This window comes from Geotrypetes seraphini, chromosome 3 (assembly GCF_902459505.1).
Source record: "Geotrypetes seraphini chromosome 3, aGeoSer1.1, whole genome shotgun sequence".
NCBI lineage: Eukaryota > Metazoa > Chordata > Amphibia > Gymnophiona > Dermophiidae > Geotrypetes > Geotrypetes seraphini.
In genome coordinates this window covers 347617858-347639917 of record NC_047086.1, presented here as the reverse complement: position 1 = coordinate 347639917, position 22060 = coordinate 347617858, and the positions used below count along the sequence as shown (strand labels likewise).

The 22060-nt window shown below is 43.1% G+C and overlaps 1 protein-coding gene across 2 annotated transcripts; it reads left to right on the top strand.

Annotated features, from left to right (window-relative positions):
• Positions 1-471: 471 nt before the first annotated feature.
• RD3 (retinal degeneration 3, GUCY2D regulator) lies at positions 472-21321 on the top strand. Of its 2 annotated transcripts, none has more exons than XM_033939476.1 (3): positions 472-743; positions 8760-9069; positions 17178-21321. In XM_033939476.1, exons 2-3 carry the CDS (start codon positions 8774-8776, stop codon positions 17473-17475), a joined length of 594 nt encoding a protein of 197 aa, XP_033795367.1. In that variant the 5' UTR covers positions 472-743; positions 8760-8773; the 3' UTR covers positions 17476-21321. The 2 variants fall into 2 exon arrangements, with proteins under 2 accessions (XP_033795367.1, XP_033795368.1); XM_033939477.1 differs by lacking the exon at positions 472-743 and adding an exon at positions 767-866.
• Positions 21322-22060: the final 739 nt, after the last annotated feature.

Below are 22060 nucleotides of genomic sequence, written 5' to 3'. Positions count from 1 at the left end.
CCTTAACCAGTGAAGTTCTCAGCACAACGCCGCCACAACGCGGCGCGATGTGTATAAAGTAAAGTGGGGGGGTTCCCCCCACGCCCCCCCCCGTCGGAGTACCCAAAAAAGATTATAAAAAAGAGGATATGAAACTTAACATTATAAAAAAATAGGATAAACTGTCGACCATTTTTTAAGGGCTCCGACGGGGGGGCGTGGTTACTTTATACAGATCGCGCCTCTTTTTTATAATCTTTTTTGGATGGCGGGGGTTAACTTTTTGGCGGGGCATATCTGGAAAAGATCCGTAAAAGGAGCCCTAAAAGTGGCACGGACCTCAGATTTTTCAGGGCTGTGCAGTTAAGATCCGCGAGGAACGTTTTTTACCCCTTCCCGGCCCTTCTCACTTCCCCTTTCCGTCTGCCTCTTTTTTTTGTGTCTCGTGCACGTCTCGTGCTTTATTCGCATGACTCGCGCTGAAGATGCTCTCCGCCGATCCTGCTTATTGCGTCCCAAAAGAGGCTTAGACGGGTCTCTATGGCAACCGCAGATCTGGGGCCGGGAGGACTGGGGAGTGAGTCAGCCTCGGGCTCCTCCCCCGCCCTCCGGAGCAGAGCAACACGGGCTGTGGGAGAGGAGACGAAGCGCGCGCACCCCACCCCCTCCCCCATGGCACCTCATAGAGACCCACCTGAAAGGATCCGGTCTTGCGTACGAAAGTGACTTCTTTCCGTCCGAGAAGACCGTGTGCAGGGACTTCGGTAAGTTCTTTGGATGTTTCCATTGCACTTTCTCGGTTTGATGTGTGAGTTTTTCCTTTGGCAGACTGAGAGGCACAGAGCCCGATGCAGCAGCCGCCCATTACTTTTATAATCCTATTGAGGGTATTTCACATTTATTTATTTAAATCGTATTTCTGTCATTATGATCTTTTGTGCGTCTAGGTTAGAGACTCTGTAAAACGTTTTTGAGTGATAGCTCTGATTTTGGAAGTTAACATCATAAGAAAATGTTTAAAAAGAAAATAAAGGAGCTGGAAATAGTTGCTGTTCTCTTCTTTTCAACTGAAGCAACTACTGCTAAGCTGAAGTTTATTTGACATAAATGGCTATCCTACTGCTTTGTAACCTAGGGCAATTTTATATTCCCCACAGTTTCTGTCATTTATCCCCACATTGTCTGGCAATGAGTTCCAGAGGTTCACTATTTATTCAGAGAAAAAATATTTCCTCCTATTTGTTTTTTAGGTATTCGATGTATCTTCATTGAGTGTCCCCTAGTCTTTGTAATTTTTGAAAGAGTAAAAAAATCAATTCAGGGAAGGGGCAAAACGTGGACCTCACAGACCTGGCGGATCTAAACCCGTACGGCCTTAAAAATCTGAGGTCCGTGTCGGTCCGTGTCTGTGGCGCTTGTAGTTTCTGTTGCTCAGGTCCGTGAGGTCCGCGTTTTACCCCTTCCCGTCCAAAACCTATGTCCCCGCTCTCTTGGCTTCTGCTCTGCCGCTCCAGCACTAGTCTCTGGCTCTGACAGACCTGGAAGAGATTTTTAGCGCTGACGGATCCTAACACTTTTCCCTCCCTATGCTGAGACGGATCCGTTAGTGCAAAAAACTCATCAAGGTCTGTCAGCGACAGAAACTACAAGCGCCACGGACACGGACCAACACGGACCTCAGATTTTTAAGGCCGTACGGGTTTAGATCCGTCAGGTCCGCGTTTTACCCCTTCCCATCAATTCACTTTTACTCATTCTACTCTATTCAGGATTTATAGACCTTAATCATATGGCCTCTCAGCTGTCGCTTTTCCAAGATGAAGAGCTCTAACCTCTTTAGCCTTTCCTTATATGACAGGAGTTCTATTTCCTTTATAATTTCGGCTGCTCTTCTTTGAACCTTTTCTAATTCCACTATATATATATATATATATATATATTTGAAATACGGTGACCAGAATTGAACACAATGCTCAAGGTGAGATTGCATACATTAGAACAGTTCTCAAACCTGTCCTGGGGGATTTCCCCCCCCTCCAGCCAGTCGGGTTTATAGGATATCACTAATGAATATGCATGAGAGAGATTTGCATATAATGGAAGTGACAGGTATGCAAATCTGTCTCATGCATATTCACTAGGGCAAATACAAATTATTATGCTTAGATTTAAACGGATTGAATTGTAAAAATAAATAAATAAAGAAGTTTATGTAAACTGTTCTGAGTTCCCTGGGGAGAACGGTATAGAAAACTAACTAACTAAATAAATATCCTCAAAACCCAACTGGCTGGGGGGTCCCCCAGGATAGGTTTGAAAGCCACTGCACTAGAACATTCAGATACCATAGATATGATACTAGTGGTTTTCTACAATACAGCTACCGTGTTTTCCCGAAAATAAGACCTATCCCAAAAATAAGCCCTAGTTTCCAGCAGCAGCACTTCCCCCTGCGGCCTGCCCTTCTCACGTCCGGCTGTTCCGTGCCGCGTTGCTTATGACATCATCAGTGATGCGGCAGAGGAACGCCTGGACGTGAGAAGGGCAAGCCGCGAACCAGCCTGTGCTGCCGACAATGCCGTTTGTTTCCAGGTATTTCAGCTTGCGGTCGGGGTTCACATGTGAGGGAGAGATGGAAGGGTCAGCGGGGGGTATGTGCGGTGGCAATGGCAGGGGGGGGATGGGAGGGATAGAAAGATGCTGCTCAGGGGGATGGGAGGAAGGGAGGGATAGAAAGATGCTGCTCAGGGGGATGGGAGGAAGGGAGGGATAGAAAGATACTGCACAAGGGGATGGGTGAGAGGGGAGGAAAGATGCACATGTGGGGGAGAGAAAGGAAATAGGAAGAATTGGGGTGAAGGAGAGGAAGGGAGAGATGATCATTGTACATGAAAAAAATAAGACCTATCCGAAAATAAGACCTAGTGCCTTTTTTGGGGCCCAAAATTAATTTAAGACAGTGCCTTATTTTCAGGGAAACAAGGTAACTACAGTATATAGCGAATGAGTCAAGGGACAAGATGGGTGATACACAGTCTGTTGGAATAAATAGATGGGTAGTTAAACTCAAGGCGAGTTCTTTGTACAGTTAAACAAGATATAAGGAACTGATCTAAGTTACAGTGTGTATAGCAAGCTAGTTCAGTTGCAGAACAAGTGTATACTTAGGGCTTCTTTTACAAAGGTGCGTTAGGGCCTTTACGCACGGAATAGTGCACGCTAAATTGCCCCACACGCAGGCCGCCACCGCCTCCTTTTAAGCAGGCGGTAATTTTTCGGCTAGCGCATGCTATAGCGTGCACTAATCCTGTGCATGCGCTAAAAACGCTAGCGCACCTTTGTAAAAGGAGCCCTTAGTCACATATGTATTAAGGGATTGGGAGAAGAGCCAGGCTTTCACCTGCTTCCTGAAATAGAGGTCGAGGTAAAAATGACTTTCATTTAAAGTAGATTTCTCCAGTACCTTTTTGGAGACAGTGCTTGAAAGCTTTTGCACTTTGCTGTGCATTTTAGTGTCATTTTTTAAAGGATGATGTGCTTGTAAAGTCTGTTTTACATGCTGAGAAGATTTGTTATAAAATTAAACTACTCTTATATATCTGCATAAAAAGTATGTATGCAAAAAGATTGTGCACATTTCAAGCCAGACCACAAATAGGCATTCCTGTGAGCTTAACTTGGGAGGGATGAAGGTGGTTAGAGCTGCTGCCTCAGCACCCTGAAGTTGCATGTTCAAGCCCAACGCTGCTCTTTGTGACCCTGGGCAAGTCACTTAACCCAACAAAAATTAATTGAGTGATAGGCGCAATTCTACAAAAGATAGGCACCTATCAGATGGTACCTAGCAGTGCCTGACTTCAAAGTAGGCATATTTAGGGGTAGAGAAGGACTAGGGTTATCAGATTTTAGGCCTGTAAAATCTGGACACGTAGCTCCACCCCCCCAGGCCCGCTCATTTCTACCCAGCCCCATTCTGCCCAAGTCATGCCCCATTCTGCCCCAGCCCCACCTTCTGAACATCATCTCTTCAAGCTCAGAGCCATGTTTAGAGGGCCTCTGAGCATGCAAAGGCGTGACACGATGACATTACATGCATATGTGCATGCATGTGATGACACAGTGTTGCATCTGCGCAGATGCCCCCCGCCCCCAATGCGACCCCGAGTTCGAAAATTTTCAAAACTCAGACCAAGTTCCGGGTTTTGAAAAGCCATTCGGACACCTGCACAGTCCTCTAAAAAGAAGACATGTCTGGGTAAATCTGGACATCTTGTAACCCCTAAGAAGGACTAAGGTGCTACTAGGCATGATTCTCTAAAGGACTTAGGCGCTTATAATGTAAGCCTTTAAACCCCTGGCCTACATTACTGGTGCCTAAGTTTTAGGTTAGGCGGGATTCTGTAATAGGGCCTAAGTGTGATTGACAAGTGATATCTTTTTAGATGCCATTTACAGAATTTCCCCCATAGAGTACCTATTTAATGTAGACCACTTAGGAACATAAGTGGTATATAAATAAATGTAATATAATGTACATATTTTACTGATGAGTGCTGACTGCATGCTTCCATTTCACAAGCGATAGCAAAATAGCCTCTTCACCCAGACACTTCTTGCCAACTGAGGTGAAGAAAGATATAGTAAAACCTTGCTTTACGAGCATAATTCGTTCTGGAAACATACTTGTAATCCAAAGCACTCGTATATCAAAGCGAATTTCCCCATAAGAAATAATGGAAACTCTGACGATTCGTTCCACAACCCAAAAACTTTAATACAAAATACTGTACTGTAGTACGTACTTGTATTGCAAGACCTCACAGCATCTTCGGCTCAGTTGTGATGACATGCTGCGCGTATACGTGCTTGTATTGCAGGACATTGCTCGTTTATTAAATTAAAATTTAATAAAACATTTTGCTTGTTTTGCAAAACACTCACACACCAAGTTACTTACAATCTAAGGTTTTACTGTATTTCAAAGAATAAGTGAACACATGTAGCATGTCAGTGCTGCCATCTGTTGGCGAATGATTGAGGTGGAGCATTACATTTTATTGAACACTCATCAAGTTTTTTTTCAAGTTTTTATTAAAATTTGATGTGCATGTATTATCATATATTTCAAAGCATATTACAAATTTAAAAATGGGGGGAAAACTCTATGGGAGATTAATACAAAATAATATATACATACAAAATTCAATACAAAAGGAGAGGAGGATACATGCATAGAGTATACCCATATTCACAACATCTTGAGAGCAGGTGTAAATGTGTGCATTTAAACTGTGTGTTATTGGCATTGCTACTGGGTGCCTACTTTATAAAGACATGTAGGCATGAAAAAGGCACCTTCTTGAAATTTCAATATAGATGTCCTGCTCTGTCCTGGGGGGCTCACAATCTATCTAATGTATCTGGGGCAATGGGGAGATTAAGTGACTTGCCCATGGTCACAAGGAACAGCGTGGGATTTGAACCCACAACCTCAGGGTGTTGAGGCTGTAGCTTTAACTACTGTGCCACACTCACCAGAACTTGCTGAATGCTTATGGCTTGTCTTACCTGGACCTACAGCCTGCCCTCACTCAAGTGCTACACAAGGATAGAATGGAATTTTGTTTTTTAGAGCAGGGAATTTTTTTTTTCAAATTTGGCCTTATCAGTAGAGTAACTGTAGTCCCTATGCAGGTCACTGACAAACTAACACAAAATATACCAGATAAACTTAAAGAACTTTATTTCCCTAATTCTACAAACCTGGGCACACAATTTTGCAACTAGTGTACAAAATTGTATGCACACATTATAGAATAGCGCCTAAGTTAATTGTTTAATTCATTAATTTTATTTATTTAAAAATTTCTTATGTACAGCAAATCTACAAATCTTAGTGGTTTACAACATACATACATAGAATAGATATAACATTAAAACAATGAACCATGTCTAAAATTTCTGTTTTAATTCATAAAAATGCCTGAGAAAACAGATGTGCTTTTAAAAGTTTTCTAAATGAACTCAAGAACTCACTAATTGCTTTCACTGCTAATAATGACCCTTAAGTTACATACGTAACTGCACTTAGACGCTGTTCTATAAATCTAACACCCAATAAGCCCTGCTATTTAATCAGCCAGAAATGATTCCTGGCCAGTTAAATAGCGTTTAGCCAGTTACTCGCTAATGTTCAGCGGGAGATAGCTGGCTGTCTCCGCCGAATATCAGCACTTAGGGCCAGATTCTAATAATAACACCGTAAGTTACACCTAACGCCGCCTAACGTACTTGTTTTAATTGGTTCAATCAGCGCAGTAATTGACTGCACCAATTAATGTTAATCATATTTATTAAATTTCAAATACAAACAAAATAGTGAAAAAAAATCATTTCAAATACAAGAAGAAAACCAACATTTACAGAGTTAATATATAATAAACATTATCACTAAAAGCAAATATACCCAATTCCCTCCCCTTTTCCCCCATTTTAGAACTGTAATTACATATTAAATAATATGCGACTGCGAGTGTGTGGTGTTAATGTATCTAAATAAGGTTGCCAAATAGTAAAAAAATTGTCTTCCCTGTCTAGTGTCCCATTCTGACAATTGAATACTTTCCATTGTTAAAACGTGTAACATTCTAGAACGCCAATGACTATATGTTGGCCTTAAAGGTCCAATCCAAAGATAAAGTATGACTTTCAAACCTGATAAGATTGTTCTTTGAAGAAAGCCTTTTAGGCCTCTTGGAACAGGACGCTTAACATCAAAAATCCAAAATATATTATAACTATTGCAATGCCAATCAATTCCCCACATTTGCTCATTGACTGCACCAATTAAAAAACAAATTAAAATGCCATTTAAAAAAAAAAAATGGAGGCACCTAAGGGCATTTCCGAAACAGGCGTCACTCTCCAGTCTAAAGAGGGGAGGGGGGCCTTGTGGCTCCTAAGGCCACTACGGGCGAGGTTAATGCCGGAAGTGGCCTCAGGCACCATTAGGTGTCTCTGCAGATGCAATTCTTGTGAAAGGTAGGCCCCAGTAATGTAGGCCTTTAACGTCTTGGCCTACCTTTCACATAGCTGCATGATAACGGTGCCATTTGCAGAATCCCAGCCCTTAGTGGCTAAAGCCTACCCAGCTATATTGCGCAATAGCTGCTGATTTTAAGTGCCGATGGGACAAGCTCAGCAGCCAAATCAGGCTACGGAAATAGCTGGTCTGTCTTTGACCACTATAACTTAACTGGCCAGTGCTCAAAATGGACTTAGCTGGCTAAGTTTCAGCCAGTCAAAAATAGAAACATAGAAACATAGAAGATGACGGCAGAAAAGGGCTATAGCCCATCAAGTCTGCCCACTCTGCTTACCCACCCCCTGTCTATGCCCTAATGACCCAATTTTCTTATCTTGACCCTCGTAGGGATCCCACATGGGTATCCCATTTATTCTTAAAGTCTGGCACACTGTCTGCCTCGATCACCTGCACTGGAAGCTTGTTCCAACGATCAACCACTCTCTCTGTGAAGAAATACTTTCTGGTGTCGCCATGAAATTTTCCGCCCCTGAGTTTGAGCGGGTGCCCTCTTGTGGCCGAGGGTCCCTTGAGAAAGAAAATATCATCTTCCACTTCGACACGTCCCTTGAGGTACTTAAATGTTTCGATCATGTCTCCCCTCTCCCTACGTTCCTCGAGAGTGTAGAGCTGCAATTTGTTCAGTCTCTCTTCATACGAGAGACCCTTGAGCCCCGAGATCATCCTGGTGGCCGTCCGCTGAACCGATTCAATTCTGCGCACATCTTTGAATCGGTTCCGAGGGGAGCTCGGAACAATTTACATGAATCTATTCAGATACTCAAGCATTTCCCCTATCTGTCCTGGTGGGTTTTAACCATTGTGCCACACTCTTTAAGAATTTTGTGTGAAAGACTCCATCTCCCAAGGTGCAGTAGAGGTAAAGGAAGGACTTAGTTGGGTCTTCTTTAGCAGACACAGAACCACTTGGCTTCTGGACTAGACCGGATATTCGATGCTGGTCACTGGAAATGACCCGGGCTCAGCGCTAAATGAGGGAGTTAACCAGCCTGCCTCCCTCCGTCTGAATATTGGCTTCCTAGTGTCTAAATTCTGTAGTGTATAACTACAAATGTGTTAAATAGGAGGGGCATGCACAAGCCAGGACTGAACATTAACACCAGCCCTTGATATGTGTAAAAAAATACTCGTGTCTAATATTTGGCGCTCAAATACCAACTTATATTAGTATGCTATAAAAGCATCAATGACCAGCTTTGCCATCATAAAATACTTGCTTAGTGCTCAATTTTTTTTTTGCAACTAACTTTTGGCATTCTTTCTTGAATCTACCCCTATATTAATTTAAGCATCCGTTCTCCCTTATGACTTTATGATACAGGAATGTGTTTCATTTGTTTGAGTTTGGCTTAGGGAATTAATTCTTCAGTGAGTCAAAGTCGGAAGAATGGGCTTGGAGCTTGGGCCGGGCAGCTGACAGAACAGGCACTTCCTCCAGGAAAAAAAGAAAGCTATTCTAACAGAAAATTGCTGGCAGATAAATTTGCACCAAAAATAGAAAGTTACATTCTCCTCTTGTTACCACTAAAGTCTGTATGTTAAGTCACATTCTAGTATTTCTATGTAGTTAGGTGACATGGCAAGGGAGAAAGAAGGAGCATAAATGAATTCAAAACACAGCAGATTTTAAGATAAAATGGAAAACTTACTAATTTTTAAAACATTTTTTAAACAGAGACCAGGAAAGTGATGTCGCTTGGTTCCTGGTTCCGATGGAGTGAGCCTCATTGCCGGCTGTCTCAAAAGAATCCAATGGATATGGTGACGGAAACTCTCATGACGGAGCTGAGCTGGCAGATGAAGCAAGCAGAGAAGCAGCAACGAGAGAAGGAAAATGAGTACCGCAAGATAAAGACAGGTGTGGATTACAGCTGGCTGGTCAGCTATCCAAAGCACAGTTATGAGATCAACCCTGGGGACAGGTCACAACTGGAAGATTCCTGTTCCAAAATCCCCCCATCTCATTGTGGATCTATCATACTAAGGTAACAGCTAGAGATTTCACTTTATTGGTTCTTCTTGTCAATAGAGAATGACATGGGCACAAAGTTTGTCCCCATCCCAGCTCTATCCCTGCAGGCTCTGTCTCTGTCCCCGCCATTGGCATACCTAGGGTATGTGGCACCCGGGGCCCATCATTTTTTGACACCACCCCCCCATGTAAAAAAATATTTTTTGTAATAACCATGAAACGGAATAAATGGTCAGAATAGAAATGGGCAGTGAAAATTTTATTTTATTGAACCTTATATATGTAACCATTATTCCAAACATAACATAACATAACATAAATTATGTCTGAATTGTCATGACATCAGAAGTACATATGAAGTAGTTGCAGGTGATGCTTGTGACAGTTCTGATTGTGTTAGTTCAGTTTTATGTGTTTTTTGAATAGAAGGGTTTTTATTTCTTTTTTGAAGGTTTTGTAGTCTGTGGTCGAGGTCAATAGGTTGTAGAGTTGGGGGTCGAGTGTTGCAGCTCGAATGGCTAGGAGGTTGTTGAACAGTTTTTTTCTTTTGACGTTTTTGGTTGGAGGGTGTGTGAATGGTGCATGGGCTCTCCTATATCTGGTTGAGGTGGATTGAATTATTTAGCTGACGAAATTAGTTACCCCCCCATTCCGCACACATTAATTCTCTTCCATTTTTGTTCCCATTATAAAAAAACACTGGTAAGTTCCCAGAAAAAAATACATTAAAATAAGAAGTGAAAACAAAGGCCCCTACAGATGAGAACATAACATAAGAATAGCCTAACTGGGTCAGACCAATGGTCCATCATGCCCAGTAGCCCATTCTCATGGTAACCAATCCAGGTCACTAGAACCTGGTCAAAACCCAAAGAGTAGCAACATTCCATGCTACTGATCCAGGGCAAGCAGACACTTCCCCCATGTCTTAATAACATACTATGGACTTTTCCTCCAAGAATTTGTCCAAACCTTTCTTAAAACCAGCAACGCTATCTGCTTTTACCATAACTTCTGGCCACTTCATTTTTAAGCTTAGATCTTTCCTTCCAAACAGAGACCTTGCTAGATGTCAAATACAGAAAGAACAAGGTAACTTCACAAGGACTTAGCTGTCCAGGAAATGTGAATCTCCTCATACACCCACCATATAGTGCAAAAATGTGCAAAGGTCTGGTTTTTTTCTTTCGATCACTACATAGCCTAATGCCACACAAGCAGTGCTGTTACAAACATATTCTGAAGGTCAATGCTATGGTTAACAAAGTTTCCTTTCTTGGACCACAAGGAGATACTGACAAACCACTGGAAGAGATCCCAAAACAACTACCCAGGAAAAACACCCAAAGACAAACTCAGTGTGTGAACCAGTTGAGTGGAGTGGACTAACTGGGGGGTGGAAATGGGCCCGGAGTTTGCTCAGCAGAATTTCCAGGACCACCTCTTCCTCTCAACACATTGACACACTGCTACCACCACCACCACTAGGAACACCTCACCGGGTAGGCCAGCAATGCTTATAAACTTTATAAAACACATTATTATATTTTCTTATAAAGCACATATTTTAATTGAACTCTCTGACATCCTCAGCCTTGCCATTCACAAAAATAGAAGGAAGAAAAGTTCCCGTTTCCTGCTGTCTCATGTCCCCGGCCTATACAATATTTTTCTTCTGCAGACCCTTCAAAAGTCTGAACAAATCCTCTTTTCACTTGTATTATAAAGTACTGAGGATGCCATCTCTCCCCAATCCCAGGTCCTAAAGTCTAAGACAGTAGCGCAAACTAGTGCTGCCCGATTCAGGAAAAAAATTTCAATTCGATTCAGCCTATTGAATTGGTTTTTTGATTCGATTTTCCTGCCCAATTGGGTGTTTTTTTTCAAACATCCTGTTTTTTATTTTATAGCTTTTTCATCCCCCTTTGGCTTCTCCTAACCACACTGGCGCTGTGGTGTAAATAAAATAAAGAAACAAAAAAGGACTTTTCCTCTCTCTGTTAAATCCTAGCTCACGTTTGTGGTCTAACACTAGCTCTGGCAGGATACACATTTCAAATCTGACATATTGCAATCACAAAACAGAAAATAAAATTAGTTTTTCTACCTTTTGTTGTCTAGTTATTTTTCAAATCTTGTTGGTCCAAGGCTCTGGTTGTCTTCTGATAACTTGCTTGCCAGGGTCTCCTTCTTTCTTCTTTCTACATGCTAACCATCCATCTGCCATCTCGGTCCCCCAAATTCCATTTCCCTTCCCTCCCCAGGAGGTCTGGCATCTTTCCTTTTTTCGTCTCCCTCCACAGGTCCATCTTTTCTTAACTATCCTTTCATACAGCAACTCTCCCTCCTTCCCCACCACCCCAGGGTCCACCATCTCTCCCTTTCTTTTCCCAGCTACCCTCCTAGCCAGTATCTCTATCCCCCCTCCACGCCATCCCTTGTGTCCAACTTCTCTCCCTTTCTGTTCCTTCCCTTCCTAAAACCCATGGTCCATCATCTCTCTTCCTCTCCTCTATTTTCAAACCCATTATATCTTCCCACCCAAAGTCCGGCATATGCGCGTCTCTTTGAACCCCCCCTTCCCTCCGTGTACTTCTACACCAGGGCCCCCCCTCCCCTGAAGGCCTGTCCCCCCCTTAAAGGTCTGCATCCCACCCCTGAAGGCCTGTCCCCCCCTTGAAGGCCTGTCTTCCCCCTTGAAGGCCTGTCCCCCCTTGAAGGCCTGTCCCCCCTTGAAGGCCTGCCTGTCTGTCCCCACCTTGAAGGCCTGTTCCCCCCCCTTGAAGGCCTGCCTGTCTCCCCCCTTGAAGGCCTGCCTGTCCCCCCCCCTTGAAGGCCTGCCTGTCCCCCCCCTTGAAGGCTTGCCTGCCTGTCCCTCCTGAAGGCCTGATGCCCTGCCCCACCCCGAAGGACCGCTCGCCCCCCCCCCACCCCGAAGGACCGCTCATCCCCTTGGCCTCCCCGCATCAGCTACGGTAGAGAAATCCCGCAGCGATTGCGATGCCAGCGATCCCTGTGCTGCTTCCTCCGCCACAGTCCCGCCCCTCCTCTGATGTCAGAGAAGGGGCGGGACCGCGGCAGAGAGAAGAGAGCTCCGAAGCCGTACGGCAGCTTGCAAAGATCGCTAGCACCAGCGATCTTATTGCAGGCTGCTGAAATTAGGAAAATTGATTCCGGAAGTCCAGTGGGGAAGACGGACAGCACAGCAGTGGGAGGCCAGTGGATAAGCCACTTCTCGACTGACCCTCCCCCTCGCCTCTAAAGCAGGAACGGCAGGCCAGCAAGAGGCAGCGCTGCCACTCCTGCTTTAGGGGGGAGGGTCGGTCAACGAATCGGGAGGCCGATTTTTTTGTCCTGGTAAATCAATTCGAACCGATTCAACCGAAGTGAATCGGTGAATCGATTCGAATCGTGAATTGGGCAGCAATAGTTTACACTAAGAGAAACTGGACAGTCAGCGAAATACATTCATACCATAGAAATAAAATTATACAATAAAAAGTTTAAAATATGGTTACAGGGATCCAAGATGGCCGCTACTGCTATCTGATTGCTATGAGGACGCCGTTGATAGTCTCCTTACCTCAAAGATTTGTCGGCCGAAAATGCCGAAAAGAAAGGGCAGAAGCGTCGGTGGAGCCTCCCGACGTTCGGCAGCCCCGTTGCCTACCGTGGATGACATTTTTTGGCGCCTTCTAAGCGAGAAGGAAGTGTCGGGGAATCGCCCGTTGAGTGCCCCGGCAGAGAGTAGTGCCGCGGGGTCTCCTCAAGGGCTTGATGTCACGCTGAGCCCCGACGTAAGGATGCCTCCTCTTCAGCCACTAGCGCTGGGAGCTAGCTCACCGCGAGGAGAGAGCACACCCGAAGAGGAAGTGTTCTCCCAAGAGGCCAGTCTGCAGGAGGGCTCGCTACAAGGAACAACCCAGAGTGATTCTTCCCTCTGGAAAGAACCAGCGACCGGGACAACGTTGGCTGAAGAAACTCAGGACCTCAGAGAGGTAAAACACTCGACTGAGCAGTCATTAAAAACACAAGTTACTTTTATTCCTCCTGACAAACCCTCTGAAGTCACTTTAGATTCTCTTTGGGACCTAGTCTCTAATCTAGGGAACTCCCTTAATCCGCAAATAAAACACTTGGATCAAGAGATAAAAAACCAGAAAGAAGAAATTAATTTATTAAAGCAAGATATTGTATTGTTGAAGTCCGAAATACAAGAGGAAATCAAGGAACTTAAAACAATTAAAAGCAATCAAGATCTACTTGTTAAAGATAACCTAATTATGAAAACAAAATTGGAAGATCTTGAAAATAAGACTCGGGCTAATAACTTGCGTTTAATTAACTTTCCAAAAATGTCATCAATTTCTCCATGAGAAATGATAAAGCACTACTTTCTGGAGATATTAACAATTCCTGAGGATTCTTTACCACCTCTTACAAGGGTATATTATTTGCCTACAAGAAATCGGGATCCACAAAAGAAAGAAGATGAAGGAATGTCACAGGAAGTACCCTTGGACGTTTCCACTTTATTGGAACAATCAGATAGAGAACTGGCTACTCCAGCCACCCTCTTACTGACTGTAGCTTTGGATCCTTAAACGTTTCTTTAAAAATAGATCTAAGGACTTCCTGGGTCTCCATATTCAAATATTTCCTTATGTCTCAAGGGAGACTCAGAAGAGAAGAAGGGAATTCCTAATGTTGAAGCCAGGCGTGACTCATATTGGAGCTTTTTTCTTTCTTAGATATCCATGTAAATGTGTCATTAGATACCGTGCTTTTAAATATGTCTTTGTAGAACCGGCTCATTTGATTGCTTTTCTCTCCCTGAAGCGTGGAATACCAACCGTATCTAAGTGATAATTAGCTCTGCGTCAGCACAGATTCAGTAATTTTCCCTGTAAAATTATTCTTTAAATTTAATTACTCTTTTCATTAATCTTGGATCTAAATTGTGTGATTAAGATAAGAAATGTTTTTTTCCTTTATACTTTGATTCATTATTAGGATTGAAAGTAAACCTAAATGTTATATTTTCTTGATTATACTTTCTGTACAAGTTATGCTTGATAATAATGTAAAATCTTATAAATAAATAAATAAAAAAATATGGTTACAATCTGAAGAATACCAAGTTAAGTAATAAATTTGTCAAACAGAGAAGACTTGACTAATTTTTGAAAACAACAGTAAGACGTGGCTTGATGGGAGAAGAAGCCCAGTTTCTCTAATCTTTCACTGTACGGCAACTCCTCCAGCCCCTTAGCCATTTTAGTCGCTCTTCTCTGGACACTTTAGAGTAGTACCGTGTCCTTCTTCATGTACGGTGACCATTGCTGGACACAGTACTCCAGGTGAGGGCGCACCATGGCCCGGTACAGCGGCATGATAACCTTCTCCGATCTGTTCGTGATCCCCTTCTTTATCATTGCTAGCATTCTGTTCGCCCTTTTTGCCGCTGCTACACATTGCATGGATGGCTTCATAGACTTATCGATCAGAACTCCCAAGTCTCTTTCTTGGGTGGTCTCTCCAAGTACGGCCCCGGACATCCTATATTCGTGCATGAGATTTTTGTTGCCGACATGCATCACTTTACACTTATCCACGTTGAACCTCATCTGCCGTGTTGATGCCCATTCCTCGAGCCTGATTATGTCATGTTGCAGATCTTCGCAATCCTAAAAAGTTACTCTGACTACGCCTCCTATTTTAGGTGCTACTGTAGAACAATCTCAGTCATCAGCGCAGGACCTTGCAGATTTCTTTTTAGACAAAATACATAGGGCTCCTTTTATTAAGCTGCGCCAGTTAGATTCCCCCCCCCCAGGCCTACCTATATCTTTGGTGGTCCAGCAGGGTCGTTAGGGGCTGGATTACAGCTCCTTTTCTCCTGCCCCATGTGGCGCCTTCTCAAAATGGCTTCTGTGACCTCTTGCAGCAGCTCACACTATTACTAGAAGTATTATGAGCTATTTTGAGAAGGCACCGCAAGAGGCAGGAGCAAGGAGGCTGTGTCCCTGTCCCCAGAGACACAGCTGGATCATTAGGGATACAGATAGGCCTGGAGGGGTCTACCTGGATAGCTAGGGGGTAAGGGGCCTTCCAGGGGCATGGAGCTTTTGCCACAGGGGGAGGTGGGAGGGAAAGGGGCTTTTTTTAATTTTTTTAAACAAAACAAAAAAAAAAGTTATGAGGTTCTGGCATGATATTCAGCCAGGGCTGCATAACTTTTATGTAGGCTCTGGCCGAATGTTGACCAGGTCTGCCTAAACTCTAGACAGCCATGCTGCTCAGAATTATCCCTCAATATTCATTAATGGTGCCCTGACATGGCTCGACACTGAATATTAGGGGATAATTTAGCTGGCAACGATCACCATTTTAAAAAATGCTGACCACTGCCTGATGAATATGGGGTTGAATTTTCTTTGTGTTTTTATAAAACTCTCTTTCAAAAGTATTTTTGTCCTTTTGACATTCCTCTATATATCCACCATCCACCTCTGTGTTTCTTATCTGTCTTCTCCAGCATCTGCTTTCTCAATGCCCCTAACCTCCTCTCCATATTAAACATCTTTCATTGAGTCCTTATCATATTTTATCCAGTATCTACCCTCTTTGTCCCTTTCCCTATGATCCTTTCATGCCTTCATCTCTTCTCTGTGTCCCTGTCCTTCTCCATGTTCCCTTCAGTCTAGGCTGTCTTTCCTTCTCCCCTGCCCCTCCAATCCCCCCAAGTCCGGTATCCCCCCCCCCCACCCCTTTCTTCCTATTTGGTCTAGGTTTCTCTCTCTCTTTTTTTTTTTTTTTTTACTCTGTTTTCCCCAAGGTCCAGCATCTCTTCCCTTCCTCAGGGGTCTGGTCTCTCTTAGACTCTTCTCTGGTAGTCCCAATAATCCCCCCAACTCTCCTGTGCAGGTCTGATATCTCTCCCTTATTCTCTCCTCAACCCCCCCCCCCCCGGAGAATCTCTCTAGTCTCCTCCAATTCTCATAGTACTCCATATTTGTGGCAGCCTCACTAGAACCTTTTTCTCTGCCACGTCCTACAGACAGAAAGCTACATTTGAGGGAGACACTGGACTTTTGGGGGTGAAGAGGAAGGGACAAAGATTGATGCCATACAGCAGGGATGGAGAGGAGGAAGTCAAGGGAACTTCAAATTCAACAGCAGGCAACTCCTACCAATGAGTAGCCCTGGGCATTTGCTAGGTTTGCTTAATGGTAGCTACCCCTCTGCTGACTGCTGCCATTGTTTAGTAACAAGGCAGCTTATGAGGAGCAACTGGGTTTCACTGCTTTCTGTTTGTAAAGCTGATTCGAGTTCTTAGCAGATTTCACCTGACTACTGTCTGGGCAGAAGATCTGATAGAAGTTAGGGACTAAAACTATGCCAGGGTAGACCTGGCGGGACCTCCGCGTATGCGGATCACCGGACTTGATGGACCCAGGGTCTGATCCGGAGATGGAAATTCTTATGTTCTAAGATGAACACCAGACTCTTCAGAAAGAGATGCTTGTGCCTATTTGAGAAGTGCGACCATGGAGGGGTGCTGGAGTATAATCTGTACATGTCATGTGCTTCTTCTGGTTGGCTCATTGCTCTTTGTTAAAACATGTAGTGAAGTGGAGGAATTGCCTGCTGATTAGTGTGGTAGGCTGAGAACCAGAGGAGCCAAGGTTCAAATCCCACTGTTGCTCCTTGATACAAATTTAGATTGTAAGCTCACTCTGGGGAAATGGATATAGCTACTGTACCTCAATGGAACTTGCCTTGAGCTAGTACTGAAAAGACCTGAGCTAAATCCAAAATCTTTTAATCATATAATGCAAAGTTATCAAACAAGAATAAAACTGCCATACTTAAACAAGAATAATTTGCTGGCACTGAAACTAAATGAAGAAAAGAAGAACTAGCAAGCAACTTTAATGGAGTGAAAATTTTGCTTTTTATAAAAATGTTTGCCATTTTATAAGTTTGGATCTTCACAGGCTTGAGTTTACCTGGAATCCACATATCCTCATTAGTCATCTCCAATCAGCTTTTGTTAATTTTACTGTAGTGAGTGAAAAGTATCATTGTAACACATTTATTTGTTGTACATTTTTTCAGGTTTAGGAAACTACTAGTTGAATATGAACCAGAAGTGCAAGAGATACCCCAGCTCTTCCGAACAGTCCTGCAAGAAACCACTGAAATATTGAAAGAGGAGGAAGAAGCAAAGAAGCTTACAAGACAATGGAACACAAAACGGGCGGTCAGCCTATCCTTAACATCATTCAAATCCCGTGCTAGGATTTACCCGTTTATCAGTGATATTAAGACCATTTCTGAAGATATTGAACGTAGTGCTGAGTCTACCCAGAGAGTATGGAGTATGCCTGAATTTCAGACTACCAAAGATTATTGACCTTAAAAAATGTACTTATGGGCCCTTATTTTAGAAGTCCTGCTGGCATTTACATGTATAGAGTTAATGTTGAAAGCCAGTTTTAGAAAGCTGGGATGCACACATATAAATCTCAGCCCTGGATTAACCATTAAGCAACATAAGCAAGTGCTTAGGACACCAAGGGATGGGGGAAACACAGAGTTTGCTCCCTTAACTCTTTCACTGCCATCTGCCACACCCATTATCTAACATGAATTTCAATGTTTTTCTAATCATAATAAATATGGATAATGTTTTGTTTCTTACAATAATGATATTTCTCAACACTTATTGGATCTTAATGCCTAGTCAGTTAAGCAATGGAAGGGCCGAGAGGCACCAAAGCTGGGCTTTGCTTAGGGCATTAGTTGACCTCAATCTGGCCCTGGTAAAACCTGCAATATGTGGATATGGCAAGAGGGCAGGGTTTGGATGGGACTAGGTTGGGACCAGCAAATAATAGATGTAGTCCCCATTTCAAAAGGGGAATGCACATTTTTAATCATGGTGGTCAACACTGGGATTGACAGCTGCTCCCAGGTATATATTGTATATATGAGGGTGAATCAAAAATTAAAGGCAATTGTTAAATAACGTGATAACTGTAACAGAGTTAGCGAAATGCAACATATGTACTTATACATTGCCTGATGGATAGTTTGTCCATGCTCAGTGCAGTGCTCAGCCTATAGTTGTGCAGCAGCCACGAGGTCAGAAACATGGATGCTCCATTGCAAGATTGCACCATCGAAGAACAACATGCAGTAGTGTGCTTTGGCCAGAGGGAGTAAAATCTGTGGAAATTCACCGTCAGATATTGACTCAGTATGGACATAGCACCATGAATCAATGAAAGGTTTATGAGTTGGTAAAAAGGTTTAAGTGGGAAGAACAGATGTAACCGATGAAGATTGTTCTGGTCACCCATCGACATTACGCACACAAGAGAACATTGACAGGACAAATGCCTTGATTGCAGAAGATCGAAGGATGACGCCATCTCAATTGGCTGCAAATTTGGATATCAGTTATGGATCTGTATTTGCCATAATGCATGATGACTTGGGATACAAGGAAGTCTGTGCACAGTGGGTTCCCAAACAGCTTACTGATCTGCACAATCATCAGCATGTGGAAGTTGTGACCCAGTTGCTGAGACAGTATGAAGAAGAGCCGAGTATTCTGGAGAGAATCATCACCGGCGATGAGACATGGGTGCATCACTGCGACTCAGAGAGCAAAAGACAAAGCATGATGAAGTAAAGGAAGCGGTACTCACCTGGCTATGGGAGCAGCTGAAAAACATCTTCTTTGCAGGAATGCAGAAGCTAGTTAAACGATAGAACAAATACGTCATCATGAATGGGGACTATGTGGAAAAGTGATATATTCAGTTGCTCACAGTTGCTTCTGTTAACGCTGTTAAATGTATTTTGTCTTTACTTTTTGATTTACCCTCTTATTTTGTAAAACTGTTCATTTATGGCAGCACTCTACAAGAGGGATTAGGAGAGGTCTTTCCTTTAATCTCCATCCCTCCTTCACAAAATAAGATCTGATTATGATGAATGATTTTGAGCTGTGAAATGAGAGTTTCCAAAATGGCGCACACATAAGTCTATGTATTGGCACTTCCAACTTATACATGTCCCAACACTTAGACATATATGTTGTCTCAACATTGCCTCCATTGATGTTTTAGATATTGATAGTTGTAAAATGGTTGCTCCTGTTGCATGTAACCAGTGCATACATGTATATTTTTGTATGCTATTTAGAAAAGGCTGTGTGTCAGCAGATCCTTTTCTAAAATACTTGAATTTGGCATACCCTGACCTATCTAAAATGGGCTGGTTTTGTTAATATTTGGCAGTTATTCATGTCTGTAATTCTCTCACCCTTGCCTGTTTGCTCTTTGCAAGGTCTTTCTCACTTGCTGTCCTCATATTGTTCATTCTTTGAATCTTCTACACTAACTGCTTTGGAGGGTTGGAGGTCTCACACAGTTCATGCTTTATTTTATCTATTTACGTACAAATGTTGCTTGACTGCTTTTCAAAAAGAGACCTATCAAGGTGGTTTGCAGAAATTAAAACAGTAGTTAATACGTCATTATAGGATGAAAACTAATTTGGTTGTTTCCAGCTAATAACATTACCATAAGAAACAATAAATAACAAATCTGTATAATATCAGTTACACAGCTAATAGTAAATTTCATTTGCAGGGCTGTAGTGAGCTAGGTGTGGACAGTGCACCCATTCAAGGCACAAAGGAGGCAGGCACAACAAAATTGTGTTCTGTTCATTGCCTCCCCTGCTTAGCTGCAATACAGTGGATGGGGTGGGAGCACTATGGCCGGATTACACAGGACATGTTTCTAGCTCAGGATGTCCCTGCTCATTTGCATCTTTTGTGGCACTAGCCAATTGCAATGCTACTATTTTAAAGATGCTTGATAACATCACAATGTATTTGTGGTTTTCAACTTTAAAAAAAATCAGTTTGGATTAGAAACTGATTGACTGACAGATGACAAAAGGTGGTAGTGAATGGAATTCACTCAGAGGAAAGAAAGATGAGTAGTGGAGTGCCTCAAGGATCAGTATTGGGGCCAGTTCTGTTCAATATATTTGTGAGTGACATTGCCTCTTTGAGGATGACACAAAGAATTGCAAGAGTGGACACCCCAGAGGGAGTAGACAACAAGAGAAATGATCTGAAAAAAATTAGAGGAATGGTCTAATGCAGGAGTGTTCGGTGTCAATCCTTAAGGGTTTCAGGATTTCCCCAATGAATGTACACAAAGACCCGGATTCTGTATAGGACACCCGGTCTCAGAAGCCGATGGGCGTCCTATACAGAATCGTGCCTAAAATGACAAGCCCAACTAAAATGAACCCAATTCTTTAACCGACATCCATGTTACAGATGCCAGGTAGAGAATCGGGTTGCCGCTGAGCTTATCACAGTGAGGGATCTCCCTGCTGCGATAAGTTCAGCAGCAACCCTCCCCACTCCCAGTGAAGACTACCGGCAGGAGGGATGTCCAATCCCTCCTGCTGGATCCCCCCCGAACGATCGCAGCAAGAGGGATGCCCAGTCTCTCCTGCCTGGCAACCCCCCTCCCTAACAAACGCAGCAGGAGGGGGGGGGGTAGGGTGGTTCCGGCAGAAGGGATTGGGCATTCCTCCTGCCACGTTTGTTAGGAACGGGGGTTGCCGGGCAGGAGGGACTGGGAATCCCTCCTGCCATGATCATTTGGGGGGGCGAATGGATGGCCACATCTTACATTGAACACATCTTCTGCTGGTCTAGGGAGATGCATATGGCCACTAGGTCTGCCTAAGGCTACTTCCAGGCCAAACCATGCCCATGCCTAGCCTTAGGTGAGCTTAGGCAGGCTTGCGCGCCTCCCCAGGCTCCCGGAGGCACCTCCAATGTAGGCAGCCTACCTCGGGAGGTTTCTAAAAAAAATAACATGCGTCCCAATTGGCTGGTTAGGATACCTACTGCTGCCTACAATCAGGATGCCATTTATAGAATCCGGGCCAAAATCTATTTTCATGCACTACCTCCATTGTATGTAGTAGATCTCATGCACTCAGGAAGGCCATACGACGTCACTGGCATATATTAAATTTACATCCTGCCCTGGCTGATATGCTTTGTTTTGCTTATACTTGAGGTAGGAATTTAGTTGAACTTTTATCTAGATGTAACAATCTCGGGAATAATACATCAGAACAAAATGGGCATTTCCAATGTACACGATGTGTTTTTTAAAAAATATGCATGGGAAACCAATAAAGTGATTGTCCCTAATACTGAATGTGAATTTATTTTGCAGACATACTCAGATTGTGAAATCTGTTCAGTAGTATATGGGTTTGTACGTCAAATGATATATTGGGCATACCAAAACATGTATTTAAGCAACGGATTGCTCAGCATATCAGCAACCTTTGTCTGGGTAAATTAGATTAGTAAGTCATTGGCAATTGAGTACAGTAATCATGTTTTGGATGATTTTAAATTTGTGATTTTGATGACAGTGCACTTGAAGTATGAGGTAACGTATATGATACATTGTTGAGGAAAGAGCAGCAATTGATTTTTCAGTGGGAAATAATTCAACCCAAGGGGCTCAATCAGGTGGTGGAGTGGCAAGTTTTATAAATTAGAGGGTTAATTGGGTTTTAGGCAGATGAATGGAATTAGAGATTGGGTAATTTAAGTGAACAGGAAATTAGGAATGAGAACAGAGGTTCCTGTGGGAAGTTAGTGTGGTTCCATGATGGTCTGGCGGTTGGTTCCTCCTTGCTGTTGCATTTATGATATTTAAAGGCTTTCAGGTACTATTTATACGATGTTGTTTTTACTATTATAGAATTGATTATGTTAAATATTATGTGATGGTAATTTAAGTATTGATGTATGTTTAGAGCACATTGGGAGCCATGTACTGCCTCAGCTCCTGAAGACTCGGGCAAAACACAGTCTTTTGTCAGGATATTTGCTATTGATTGCGGTGGAAAAAAGAGAGGAAAAAAAATTGACAAAA